The sequence below is a fragment of the Pempheris klunzingeri genome, chromosome 19 (genome assembly GCF_042242105.1).
Source record: "Pempheris klunzingeri isolate RE-2024b chromosome 19, fPemKlu1.hap1, whole genome shotgun sequence".
Taxonomy (NCBI): Eukaryota; Metazoa; Chordata; class Actinopteri; order Acropomatiformes; family Pempheridae; genus Pempheris; species Pempheris klunzingeri.
The window spans coordinates 18,936,189-18,949,464 of NC_092030.1; the positions used below are offsets into that span (position 1 = coordinate 18,936,189).

Below are 13,276 nucleotides of genomic sequence, written 5' to 3' on the forward strand. Positions count from 1 at the left end.
GGAATACATGATACTCCTTGTATTAAAGCCTTGGATAACTTGGCATAAGTATTTCTCTGTAACATTAAATGTTCCTGACTAAATAAGCAGATATCACAGTTTAAAAAAAACATCTTTTGGTATTATTTCTAAAGAGTTTAACAGTCAAAACCCTGATAATCTGCTTCATTCTCACTGAGTAGGAGTTCTAACTCATGTATTCATGTAGGACTCATTACTCACAGCAAGGAGGTGATAGAGAAAATACATGTTATTATCATTAATCATTAAATATGGATTAGCTAAGCATGTGTTCTGCACTCTTTTGTGTAATAAAGTGTCACCGTTCCTCGACAGTATCATCATGCATGTGGGACGTTGGCCTTAAGTATTACAAGATGGTCATTCTAGCACCTGAGAAACACATCAGTGAACAGACATATCGTAGACTGATTCTGAGAGACCGGTTCATTCTGGTGCTCATTCTGAACACATTAAATCACTGCAACGCTCTTTTCACTCCAGTATAAAAACACTCCATAGGAAGACTTCTGCTCATACAGAATTCAGCCAACGGTACTTGACGGCACCATGACATTACTCCAACACTTAAATCAGTCCATTGGCTTCCCATTCAGCAGAGACTTCCCTTTGAAATCCTCTTATTGCTTTTTAAGGCGCTACATGGTTCAGCTCCTCAGTATATTATATATTCCTGACCTGCTCACTGACTGCACCCGTATCAGACCTCTCAGGTCTTAGACTGCGACTCTCTGGCTGCACCCTGAAGGTGTTTTTAGTTACTGTGGACCTGTATACATTTAGTACTGAGCTCAAAACCTTCAAGTTTTCTATCTAACTGTATGACCAGTGTTACTGCATGTGTGTGTCTGAAGTATTGTGGGTATGTATCAATATATGTTATCATTATTATTATTATTATTATTATTATTAATTTGCAGATGATTGATGCTTTTATGTCTCTGTTTAAATATAAAGCACAGGGAGTTTCTGTGTTGTATAATGTGCTCTATAATAAAGATGGCTTGCCTGTGCATGTGGTTACATTGGGTTTTTGACGTTTTGTTAAATATAGTTGCATCTTAATCTGCACCACAGTCCTGCTGATTAGTTTTTTATCTAGTCATCATCTGGGTTGATGGATTATCAGATGGGAGAAGCAGGCCCCCAAAAGTCACCGATTCCCTGCACATCAACTGATTTTTGGTAATGTCATTAATTAAAGGAATTAAAGGAGTCAACTAATGCAGATCCTGCAGTTTCAGCTCATTTCCTGAAGTGGCCTTAAATCAAATGACTACAATATGACAACCAGGCAGCTGGATTAGCCTCCTATCAGGCTAATCCAGCCATTTTATCACCTATTATCTCCAACAACAACAAAGGGCACTGATCATGCATCTGGTTCTTGTTTCCAAGACAACTAAAAGCAGGAGGAAGGCAAAATGATCCATGCCCATAATAACAATAATAATAATTTTGCTATTTCCCAAAGCAGTTACAAACACATTAGTGCAGCAGGTGCAGCACAGGCCACCAAATGGATCTGAGTTTGCACTGTGGGGAAAATGATTTGCAGACACAAACATTGCTCCGTACGTCCATCACGTGCTGATGCCATACGTTGTTATGTTCATTTAGGTCTGGCCCCCTCAGCCACTCCTCCCTCCGTGTGTTGACACACGTAAATGCAGTGATGCAGGAGCTGTGATGTAATACCATAATAGGACGGGTTTAATTCTCTATACGGGCATTTTATCTTTGAAAAAAAAATACAATGCATTGAAAGCAATGTAAGCAGAGGCACGGGGGGGTGTCTGTCGCCCCCAGAAGCCTGCCTCTATTAAGCATCCAGACAACAAGGACCGCGCACTGTGCAGCCCGTGTGATGCTGGATGAAACTAACACCCACCCGAGCACGAGGGGAGGAAGACAAAGCTCAACCTCAGACCCCCCCCCCCCCCCCCCCCCGCCCCAAACACCGCGAAGCCAATTTCTAGGTAAGATAATGTCAAAGGATGCTGGTCAGGGTCCCCCCGCCCACCTACCTGAGCTCTGATCCAGCTGTCTGCTGCTACCGCGTCATGAGGACTTGTGTCGGCTAGAGCGAAGCCTCGTCTGCGCATGCGCGGTGACAGCGGAAATAACAAGCTTCCTCCACATGCAAGAGAGAGAGGGAGGTTACCATTACTGCTGCTGCTGCTGCTGCTGCTGCTGCTGCTGGGACTGAGCCACAGTAAGAGGAGAAGAAAGTGGAGTGTTTTTTGGGTTGTTTTTTCTTGCATGAACCTGCCGGCATGTGCGCGTTAAGAGCTGTAGTCTGCAGAGGGCTTTGCAGGTATGGTTCTGTATAAGTACACCTGATTATCTGTCATGTTTAGTCTGGGGGGTCAACACCTGTGAACACATTGGTGGAGGGTATCTCCATTCTGCTGATCCTCATTTCTACATGCTGGGTTTTACATTTGCACATGCATCTGTTAAACACATGAAAGTGTGAAAATGATACATGCTTTGCTTTTAGCTTTTTGGCTTTTGGATTTATAGCTGATTTGCAGTTATTCCACTTTTATGAGCTTGTTTTTGAAAGGCCTCCGCTGCCATGCAATGAAACTCTACACTGAGTGGACCGAGGAAAAGGTCGCCGCTTAGCATGGAAAACATGCAGAGCACGTTTCAAGTGTGACCTTGGAGAATTTACTGCTGATATCCGAGCCACCTGTTAAGTTCTATCATTTGGTTTTAATGTGAAATGTAATGATGTCCAATTATTTGCAGCGTCTCTAAACCTGTCCTGAGAATGACCATCCAGAATGGGAGCGTGGTTTCTGCCAGAGACCGCTCTCAGGCCGGGGATAAGAGGAACGCACCGAGATGGGACCTGTCTCCTGCTGAGATCAGGGCCATGACAGACACCTTAATTAACAGGGTGAAGAAGGCCTACGACGACATTGGATCTCTAAAGATAGAGAACGTGTCAGTAGAAAACACCTTAAAAGCACTGGCGAATGTCAGACTGGATTATGCATGTAAGTCTTTAACGCCGTGCGCTATATTTTTCTTGTCACATGAAAATGAAGCGATCCTACTAAGTATCTTCACTGTTGTCCAAAAACTATTCAAACACATCAGTTAGCTGCACTGTTGCACTGTTGCAAGAAAAATTATATTAAATTAATCCTACTAACACCAGCCTTATTTTCTTTCACATGTCCAATGTTGCACAGATCGTAGTAACACTCATGGTGATTTTGTGTGTGTGTGTTTATTCTGTTCCCTCAGCATCACGCCATGTTCTTGACTTCCCCCAGTACGTTTGTCCTTCTAAGGAGGTTCGCTCAGCGAGCACAGAGGCAGACAAGAAACTGTCTGAGTTTGACGTGGAGATAAGTATGAGGGAAGATGTGTTCAAGCAAATTACTGCCTTGCAGGTACGGATCATGTCACATCCACTTCAATATACACATCACTCACAATATGAGGGAGGTGAAGGTTGAGATATAGAAAATGTCAGTAAATTAGGCCTCAAGTCCACTAAGATAATAAGGAGGTGCTAAAGTAATCTTAACTATTAAAGATGGATTTGAAGCTAATTTAATCTAATGTGTGAGGATTTGATGCGTTTATCACAGTAGCTGTGATGATGGATTACTTTCACATTTTATGTCAGCCAGAAGGCAAGAAAAGATAGATGTGCAAGGACTGAAGTGTTTTATTTAAAGATCGAGGATACTAAATCCTCATTTCACCCTGTCACTGGTTCTTATTTAGCTCGGGAAAGAAATTTAATCTGATCCAATCAGTGTAGGCCAATGCAATATTATTCCAAGCACGATAGGCTTTTTGACGTGCAGCATACAGGACTGTAAATAGGTGAAGACGTTTTGGAAAGCAGCTGTAATTCTTCCAATATGAGCAAAAGGTTTTTCTTTTTTGTCTGTTTTTTTTTGACAGAAAAAGTTCCAAGACAACGTCTCACCTGAAGAAAAGAGACTCTTAGACAGACTTGTTACATTAGGCAAGAGGAAAGGATTGCACCTGTCTAAGGACATACAAGAGGTAAAGCAGTATGTGATCTGATTGTTAAAGCTAATTTTACTCTAGATATTGGATCAACTGATCATAATAATAGAAAGCATATGCATGCTTTACTCAGTGTTAACAGACCCAGAATGCACCTGTTAATGTGTTAAAAAACAAGTTCATTATACTCCTGTGTTTACATTTAGATAATAAACACTGCTTGTAATTCTTGAATAATCATCCTGGAAATCAGATTTAATTTTCCTCACTTGACTCCTTTTCTCTCCCAAGGAAATAAAAAGAACTTCCAAGCTTATTAGTGAACTCTGCATAGAGTTTAGCAAGAATCTGAATGAGGACAATACGTTTCTTATCTTCTCTGAGCGTGAATTAGGTAAGTTTCAAAGCATAAAACTCAGCCTGGTTGACTGTCAGGTATTATGAATATGCTTTGGCAAAATTCCATTTATGTTGATGTCCTCTGTTCAGGTGGGCTAGCTGACAGCTATCTCAACGGGCTGGACAAGACAGCAGATGGTCGGTATCAAGTGACACTTGCATATCCTCATTACTACCCCCTAATGAAAAGGTGTCAAAATCCTGAGACCAGGAGGAAGATGGAAACGGCTTTTCACAGCAGGTGTAAAGAGGTAACGAGAGACTGAGAAATAAATCTGTGTATCCTACACTTCCCCCACCACAGCAAGTCCTGTCTGTTTTTAACTCCAGTTGATGCACACTATATGCACCTGCAGCCCCATCTGCAGAAATAAAGCTGTTACTTGCAAGTACTGCACTCAAAGTTGTAATCCTTAAGATATTAAAGCTAGATTGAAATTGCCTACCTACACAAAAAGGTATCAGAGGAAATGATGCATGCTTGTAATCCAGTTTCAGTTTTTGTAATTTTATCTCATTGATATCAGCCTCACTATTTACTGTTCACTCTCTTGTAGCCGTATCTGAGCTGTATTGAATTACTACTAATGCAGACCGTGCGTTTCCTACTGCTGCTGCTTCACATTAAACACGAGGTGGCACGAGAAGGAGCAGCCTCGGTGAGCTGTGACACGAGGAGTTGCAGGTGACAGTCCTTCAACTCTTCAGCAAAGCAGCCAGCTTCTCCGACTGAGCCCTGCTCGTGTGCTGAAAGCCACTCGTGCTGCATGAAATCAGATCAGTTGCTCATGGCATGATGGAAAAAAGCCAGCTATCAGCTTGTTTATTTAAGCAACATGAGTTTGTTTGGCTGCACTGCATACCAATACACCAGTTGGCCGTCTGTTCCTCCTGGAATGTTTGCTAGCATCAGAAATCCAGTATCACCGAATCAACCAGGACTGAAATCTTAAGGATTATAACTTTAATGCAGGAAACTGGGTATTTTGTTAATTGTCTCTATCGTATACATTAGCTGATCTGCATATTTTATTCTGCAGCCTTTTCTGTCTTCCAGGAAAACACAGCAATCCTGGAACAGTTGATACAACTGAGGGCAAAGGTTTCAGACTTACTCGGTTACAGTAGCCATGCAAACTATGTGCTGGAGATTAACATGGCCAAGAATGCAAGCAACGTGTCTGACTTCTTAGGTATGGACCCCCCCCTCCCCCTCCCCCCATTTGACCATCTGACCTCTCAGGCACACACACAAACCTTCAGTGTCACTCATGTCATTTGATAACGGGTTGGTATTAGAAAAATAAACTCACTGGACTGATAAATGAGGAAGTAGATACAGACTCAGCTAAAAGAGAGGAATGCTACGCCGTTCTATGTTCCATGCAGTGTAGCATATGTTGCACAACATGCCTCTTGTATGCAGTGTAATGTACAGTAATTTATGGCTCGTGGCACATGTGGTCATATATCAAGATGAAAAGGGGCCGCACGAGTGTGTCACTATCTTGTTGTTATATATCTAGTAGAGTCTTTGTGCTTTGGAAGGAGCTATCTAGAGAAAATGTGCAGTAATTCAACTATGATTGTGTCTGTTTTTTCCCACTTCAGATACCTTCTATGAAACACTGAAGCCCATTGGAATCAAGGAGAGGAAGTATCTTCTCGCGCTGAAGAAGAGGGAGTGTCTGATGAAGGGCTACCAGTTTGATGGACAGATCAACGCCTGGGACTTACCCTACTACATGAATCAAGTGGAGCAGTGCAAGTTTGCTGTGAACAAGGACAAACTAATTGAGTACTTCCCGCTCGATGTCGTGACGGAGGGACTGTTTGGTATTTACCAGGAGCTGCTGGGTGTCACATTCACAGAGGTGGAAGGTGCTCATGTGTGGCATGAAAATGTCAAGCTTTACTCAGCCCAGGACACTGAAACAGGAGAGGAGATCGGCCAGTTCTACATGGACTTGCATCCAAGGTAGACAAAGTGTCACTTCCATTGGCGGACAAAAAATGATCCCCTCATACCCATCTATTCATAACGATGTAGCTGAGATGAACGATCACTTTTTTTAATCTGCTGATTAGTTTGTAGATTATTTGATTGTTTCATTTAGAAAGTGTGAAACAAATTGCAGTTGCGCTGAGCTCAAGGTCACTCCTTGGAAGCTATCGGTTCTTTATTTCTGTAATATTGTTTCTGTTGATGTTCAGTCATTTGCAATCCTGTCTTCCACCAGGGAAGGAAAGTATGGCCATGCTGCCTGCTTTGGGCTCCAGCCCGGCTGCAGCGGGCCTGATGGAAAGCGCAGGCTCCCTGTGGCAGCTATGGTGGCTAACTTCACCAAGCCCAGAAAAGGCTGGCCCTCTCTCCTCCAGCACCATGAGGTGGAGACTTATTTTCACGAGTTTGGTCATGTTATGCACGAGCTCTGCTCAAAGGTAGGTCAGTGAACGTGTCGTCAGTAGTACACATTTGCATGTAAACTGTGTATTGTATATTAATCAGAGCAATAGAGCTTGAACCATCCCTGCGTTTGTATCAGACCACTTTTTCAGATTTCAGTGGCACCCAGGTGGAGACGGACTTTGTGGAGGTGCCTTCGCAGATGCTTGAGAACTGGGTTTGGGAGAAGGAGCCTCTGAGAAGAATGTCTCGCCACTACAAGGACGGCACCCCGATCCCTGACAGCCTGCTCGACAAACTGATCGCATCTAGAGTAGCCAACACCGGTCAGGCTCTCAAACTACACAAATGAAACATCTATGCAGAAATCAGGAGTCTCTGTTGATTTGTTGGCGTGTGTATTCTCTTCAGGGCTGATGAACCTGCGTCAGGTTGTCCTCAGTAAGGTCGACCAATCTCTGCACACCAGCCCCCGTGCAGATACAGCTGAGGTGTTTGCGAAGCACTGCCAGGACATCCTGGGTGTTCCTGCTACACCAGGTAAGCTGTAACATCAACAACAGTCATATTTAGTGAATTATGTTTGTGAAGATTTTTATCAGTAATGAAAGTTGAGTGTTAAATCTCTCTAATTGAGGACAACTAATTGTCTGTGTTAAATTTGAAATACATTAAATATCCCACTGTAGGCAGGCAAGGTTCTTGTTTGATCTCCTGTATGAGACACAAATAGCAAACTTTTGCTTGTTGGAACTTATGTTGATTATTTGCAGCTCATAAGACCATTTTGATGTGGTGACATAGACTTGTTTTCTCCAGGAACCAATATGACGGCCAGCTTTAGCCACTTGGCAGGAGGATATGACGGGCAGTACTATAGCTATCTGTGGAGTGAAGTCTACTCCATGGACATTTTTTTCAGTCGTTTTAAAAAGGAAGGCATTATGAATCCAAAGGTGGGTCTGATGTTGCTACATATCATACATATTATATCTATTTACTTGTAAGCATACATCTGTGGAAAGTGTCTTTATCAGTACAAGTGTGCCTCAACACAGGTTGGAAAAGAGTACAGAAGGGTGATCCTGGAAGCTGGCGGCTCTGTGGATGGAACGGACATGCTGAAGACTTTCCTCGGACGTGGCCCGTGCCAGGATGCCTTCTTTCAGTGCAAAGGACTGATGAAGTCATAGGAAATGCAAAAGCTGAAACGTGACAGAGCTTTTCAAGAGTGTTTTTGTGAAAACGAGGTATATTTGTATTTGTCTGCATCTGTAGCATGAAGTGTGTTATTACTGTGTTAAAGCTTTTCTACTTGATGATGTCTGCCAAGGATGGAGCGCCCTCACGATACGTACAGTAGGTACAGTAGTGTGTATTTAGTAAAGCACTTAATAAAAACTGGAACTAAGGAAACACTGTCATGAATTTGCCCATAAATTTGCAGTGAGGAAACACCAGAGGCAGGAACTCCAAACAGATGAAACATAGATTAAAGCACAAGATTAAAAAAATAAAATGCCAAAAGAGAGGAGCAGTGTTGAAGTGAGAACACTTATATTGAATTAAGAAAAAGCAATAACTATAACAAATACCCATAATTCATCTAATGGATTTGCTGCACAGTCATTCACAGAGGATAGGTAACATACTGAAGCAAACAAACAGGGAGAGTGAGTGAGGCCTGATCCATTTCCAGATCAGGTGACATAGATTGAGGCTAAGTCCTGCTCCCCCAGGGCTGCACAGGGAGGAGGATTTTCAACAGCTGCTCCTCAAATGTGGTAACACATTCATTTAAGTTAACCATCTAAGTAGACATGGTACAGTTTCCCCTTGACGTTGAGCTGTACTGTCGGGGTGCACCCATCCTCACTAGGAAATAGACGGGTTACCTTCAGCTAAAGCTGTTTTAGGAGGATGTTGAAAAGTCTTACATGTCCAGTTGGATCATGCTGAGAGGCCAATACTTTGTAGTCTGATGAAAAGTGCCTGTTTAACCCAGGAGTGCCCTCTGTTGGTCGTCAGTCTGGGGGTAAGTGGTCGACAGCTGACTGAATGTTACTGGCCCACTGTCAAAGCGCTGTATGCTGAGAGTCATCGTCCAAAACAGCCCAGGTATCTAAGGTGTGGTGTTTATTCCGTAGGGTCGCTTTAACCCCTTTAGAGGTGCGTTGGGAGAGCTGGACTGGGACCTCAGAGTCTGTCTCTCTTTGGTTGACATGGTGGAGAATGCCCTGGGGTTTCCCTCTTCCAGCTTAATTAAAGCAGTTACACTCTCTGTCCTCAGATCCCTCAGCTCTGAATGGTCACTCACATAGGTTTTTTAAAGGGATATAGTATTTTCAGATGCCTCAGATTCCCATTCATGTTATAATATTATATACTATTCACTGCTACAGACGTGCACTTATCAAAGCTGTAGAAATGACAGATCTGACAATGTTAAAAGCACAAAGTCTTACATACAGTGCAGGATAATAAAGCTTCAAGTGTTCAAGAAAGCCATAAAGCCTCAATGTGAATGCCTGTGATATATCTAGGCCTGTATTAATTCCCTCCTTATAAGGCATTAGGCTGTTGTGATGAAATATCTCCAGAGCTCTCTCCCTAAGAACAGGATTAGGGAAATGTCTTCATTACCATATTGTGGAAGGAAAGGGAGTTGCATATTTTGCAGACTGTTAAAAAATGACTCTGCAGGGGGCAGATAAGTTATATCTACACCAGGGGGCGTCACAGGTTTGCAAATGATAGTGTGTGAGTTTGACATAGTTAAAGAGAAATTAATGTTAACGCTTGGATGATTTTACTGAGAGTGATTATTCCCTTTATTTAACACTAAATTAATGTATTCTGAGTGCTCAAGTGTCTGTTAATGGCTCTAATACCTTTAAGAAAAAGGCAACGTGTTGACTTGGTTTAATAAAAATGTCTGATCTGTGAAGTCTGTGCTCGTGAAAGCATAAAGTGGAGAGAATCAGAGAGGGAAAACATGTCGTGAAGCACATAGATTTGGGGAGATAATGAGTGGAGAGATGGTGAAAGGGTGATCACGGGGGCTCGGAGGGGGCTGGAGGGGGGCTGGTGGGTGGGTGGGTAGGTGGGGGGGACCTGTGCCGGACAGCCTGCTCCTCCTCCTGCGTGCAGCCACACAGAGGTCGCGGAGAAAGAAAGCCACCGCTTCGTGCTCACAAACAGCCTCCATGTAGCTTCACTCGACTCTGTCAGAGCTGCGCGATTACCCGAAAGGAGATTATGAGTGAAAACACCTGGGTGCGGCACACTGTAGAGGAAAAGCTCTCCGCTCTGCCCGAGGTCGTGCGCATATTTGCCTTTTGTATTTCCTCGCTGAATGTCGTGGACATTTTGGATTTTTTCTAATGCTCCGTCTCATTAAGTCTCGCCAATTAAGGACCATCTTTCTCTCGTCTTCGCCGTCGGTTAGTTTTGTTTAAGTGAACATCTGGAGGGTAAATATCTTAAAGTGTGGTGGGGGAAAAAGAAAAAAACAACCCCAACTCGGGACGACAACGTTAGACAACTTGAGGACGGCTGGCTGGGAGAATGTGCGCACTGGGCCAGCTTCGAGTTGCTCTTTAAGTGGGCAACATTAGCTAGCTGCTAGCATTAGCATAACCCTATTCAACTACCCTCAAGCAAACCTGTGAAGCTAGCTAGCTAATGCCCACTTCTCGCTGTGTTTTTTGCTCGTAACTTGGACATCATTAAACGAGACACTGACCCGACAGTAATCTAGGTAAGTGTTTTTGTTTGTTTTTTCTCGTTGAAGTTTCTGCTTGTGTCTGTGGGGCCCCACACAGCATGCTAACGCCGCTGCTAGCCGTAGCGCAGCGTAGTATCGCTGGGGTCCCATTCTGGTGCTGTCCTAACTTGACTTATAATAATTCAGTCATTTTTAACAGCGGGATTATGCTGTTACGGCCTCCCCTGAAGGCCACCAGCCTTGTAATGGCTGTGATCACACACCTGTTTAACGCACTGGTGTGTGTTTTAGACGGTAACGACAGATTTAAGCAGCTGTCTGTGTTTTGGGCACATAAACAGCTGTACATGGCTGCCCGTTTGCAAGCGTCTCTCGTCTGATCGGAGGCACCAGTATCACGCAGGCTGGGACTATTTTAAAGTATCAGTCATCAACATGAATTTATTTTACTGTCGTCCTCCGTGTCAGTCAGTTATGATCGGACAAGCTGCACCGCAGCAGTCTCATCTTTTGTTGCGGAGCCCCTTCAGCGCCTCGGCGGACGGACGGACGGCGGATTAGTCCGCTGTACACTCAACATATCGGCGTTTTCATTTTCTCACCACTTCACTAATCAGATTACTATCCCCACTTAACTCCACTGTAATTTAATCCTGTTAAGATTTGTGGTAGAAGCGGAGTTAAGCTCTAGCTTTGATTTTTAGGAATTTCACAGCAGGTCTATTGACGTGTGTGTGTGTTTGAGTGAGTGTGTGTGTGTGTGTGTGTGTGTGTGTGTGTTTTAATACTAATGATTAATCAAGACAAGCAGCCCAGACACTTCACAGGAAACCACGAAGAAGCAATAACACCTGCAGATGAAGCTTCAGTTTTGAGGCTACTTGAACGACATCCGTGCTGCTCTGTGGGTTTAACCCCTTCAGTGTCAGCTTGACATTATGCTTTCAGCTGAGATCTTGTCCACCTCAAATGAAACGACTATTAGACAATAAGCCATCCTGATTGCAAACTGAGATGCACATCTGTGTAAGATTTTCTGATCTTGACTTGAACCAGATGAACCCACCCTTGAAAGTGACAGTGCTTCATGTTGCCACAGAGAAGACAGCATGAGGAGACACAAACTCTGCAGGTATTTACACACTAAGGCCTGCGTGCCATAATGCAGAGAAGGGTTGCATTGCTTCTAAAACTCCCTTCAAAGCTTCAGTTCACTGGCATTGTCATGCTGTAAAGCAGATACAGTATCTGATTAGCCTTCAGAAGCTGTCCTCGCTGTGATAAGAGGTAAACAAACACCTGCCATTCATTGTTCTCGGCCCATCATCTTAAGAACTGTTTATTATCCAGTTATTTGTGATAATATAATATTTGCTTTGGGTACTTTCCTCTGTTTAATACTCTGTATTATTATTCTGCTCTACTTTCTGTATTGCAGTTTTTCATCATTCATCTAATTAAAAGCAAACACTGTTATGCAAGACTGGTTTTTAGCCTGTACACAGCATAAATCACAGAAAAATGTCATGAATCTTTCTACAGTGGTCTGTTTCCATTAAGGTGTTGAAAGCCTTTAATTTATCAAGTTCCTCGCATGATCATTTACAACATACCTTATCTAGAGTGGAAGATAAGGTTCGCTCTAACAAAGGCCCTCTACTGCACTGTTCTTTTCTCACACTAGCGCCAAAGCACTGTTGTTACAGATACACTTGCAAAACAGTTTGTTGTGCCACTTGGAGACAGAAAGAAAGCAAAGAGTCGACAATAGCGTTCAACAAAAGCGGCACAGCCACGTTTCCTTATCGTTGCACGTCAAAATATGTTACTCAGGCTGCATAATGGTTAATCCAAAGTCCATAATGCTTCAATTGTGAATTTTTCCCATATCTCTTATCATGCTTTGAGTTGGACAAATAAAACTCTTACTCTTACTCACTCTTGCTCTAAACTTAAGAATTAGGCCTTGTCAGCAAGGTTTTTTCTTTTGAACAGCCCCACACTGTTTTGTTCGACAGACTCAGCCTGGTTTTCCTTGATGGCAGTCCCTTTAAAAGCCCAAATGCTATCCTTACTTCCTCGAGGTGATGTAATTCCCGTTGAAAACTGAACCAATGAGATGTCAGTTGAACAGCTGTTTGATTCCATAAGAGGCTCACAAGGGTGGGATTTCTTTAAAAAAAATAGTTCGGCTTATTGTTCATGCCCAGTATCGATGTCGAAACGACTGCTGAACACAGTGCTGTGTGCAAATTTAATTTGAGTATCACATGGACTGTAGAAGTGTTTGTCTCATGACCGATAGGAAACACTTATTTCTTAGATATTCTGCATGTGTGACTATAAAATTGCAAATTTCTTCTCCAAAGTTAAGCAAAACGAGGCCTGAACTGAATGAAATACTTTTTATTTTTTACCCTTGTGGTGAGGAGGAAAGAGAAACGCTAGAGCAATGCGCAAACAGTGGAGTTGTTGACGTGGACCAAAGAACATGTGTTTAATGACTAAATACTCATGTGACATTGTTGGCAAGTTGAAGGTGACGCTGTATTGCGACAGTGAACAAACCTGTAAGAAACTGTTGCAGAGTAAAGAAGTAGGCAGTGTTTACTGTGCCAAGTTTTCTCACTGTGAATATGCCATTTGTAATTTCTTTGTAATCTTGGCTGGTATGTGATTCAGTCTGTCACAGTTTTCTGTGTCCATGGCATAGTTAAGGA

General features: G+C 42.9%; 2 protein-coding genes across 6 annotated transcripts in view; both read left to right on the forward strand.

Moving 5' to 3' along the window:
- Nucleotides 1–2,172: 2,172 nt before the first annotated feature.
- On the forward strand, nt 2,173–8,245 carry nln (neurolysin (metallopeptidase M3 family)). Of its 2 annotated transcripts, none has more exons than XM_070851180.1 (13): nt 2,173–2,236; nt 2,779–3,029; nt 3,283–3,431; nt 3,955–4,059; nt 4,315–4,417; nt 4,513–4,673; nt 5,480–5,615; nt 6,034–6,400; nt 6,663–6,864; nt 6,969–7,155; nt 7,241–7,369; nt 7,649–7,785; nt 7,888–8,245. In XM_070851180.1, the coding sequence occupies exons 2-13, from the start codon at nt 2,801–2,803 to the stop codon at nt 8,020–8,022; spliced, it is 2,040 nt and encodes a 679-aa protein (XP_070707281.1). In that variant the 5' UTR covers nt 2,173–2,236; nt 2,779–2,800; the 3' UTR covers nt 8,023–8,245. The 2 variants fall into 2 exon arrangements, with proteins under 2 accessions (XP_070707281.1, XP_070707280.1); XM_070851179.1 differs by lacking the exon at nt 2,173–2,236 and adding an exon at nt 2,247–2,338.
- Nucleotides 8,246–10,411: 2,166 nt separating this feature from the next.
- erbin (erbb2 interacting protein) overlaps nt 10,412–13,276 on the forward strand; it is a 47,576-nt gene continuing 44,711 nt past the window's right edge. For 2 of the 4 annotated variants that reach the window (XM_070851173.1, XM_070851176.1), the window contains exon 1: nt 10,413–10,589. The gene's annotated coding sequence lies outside the window, so the exon portion shown is untranslated. Of the gene's footprint in view, nt 10,590–13,276 lie in introns of all 4 variants that reach the window. The other 2 variants (XM_070851177.1, XM_070851178.1) reach the window with 2 other exon arrangements.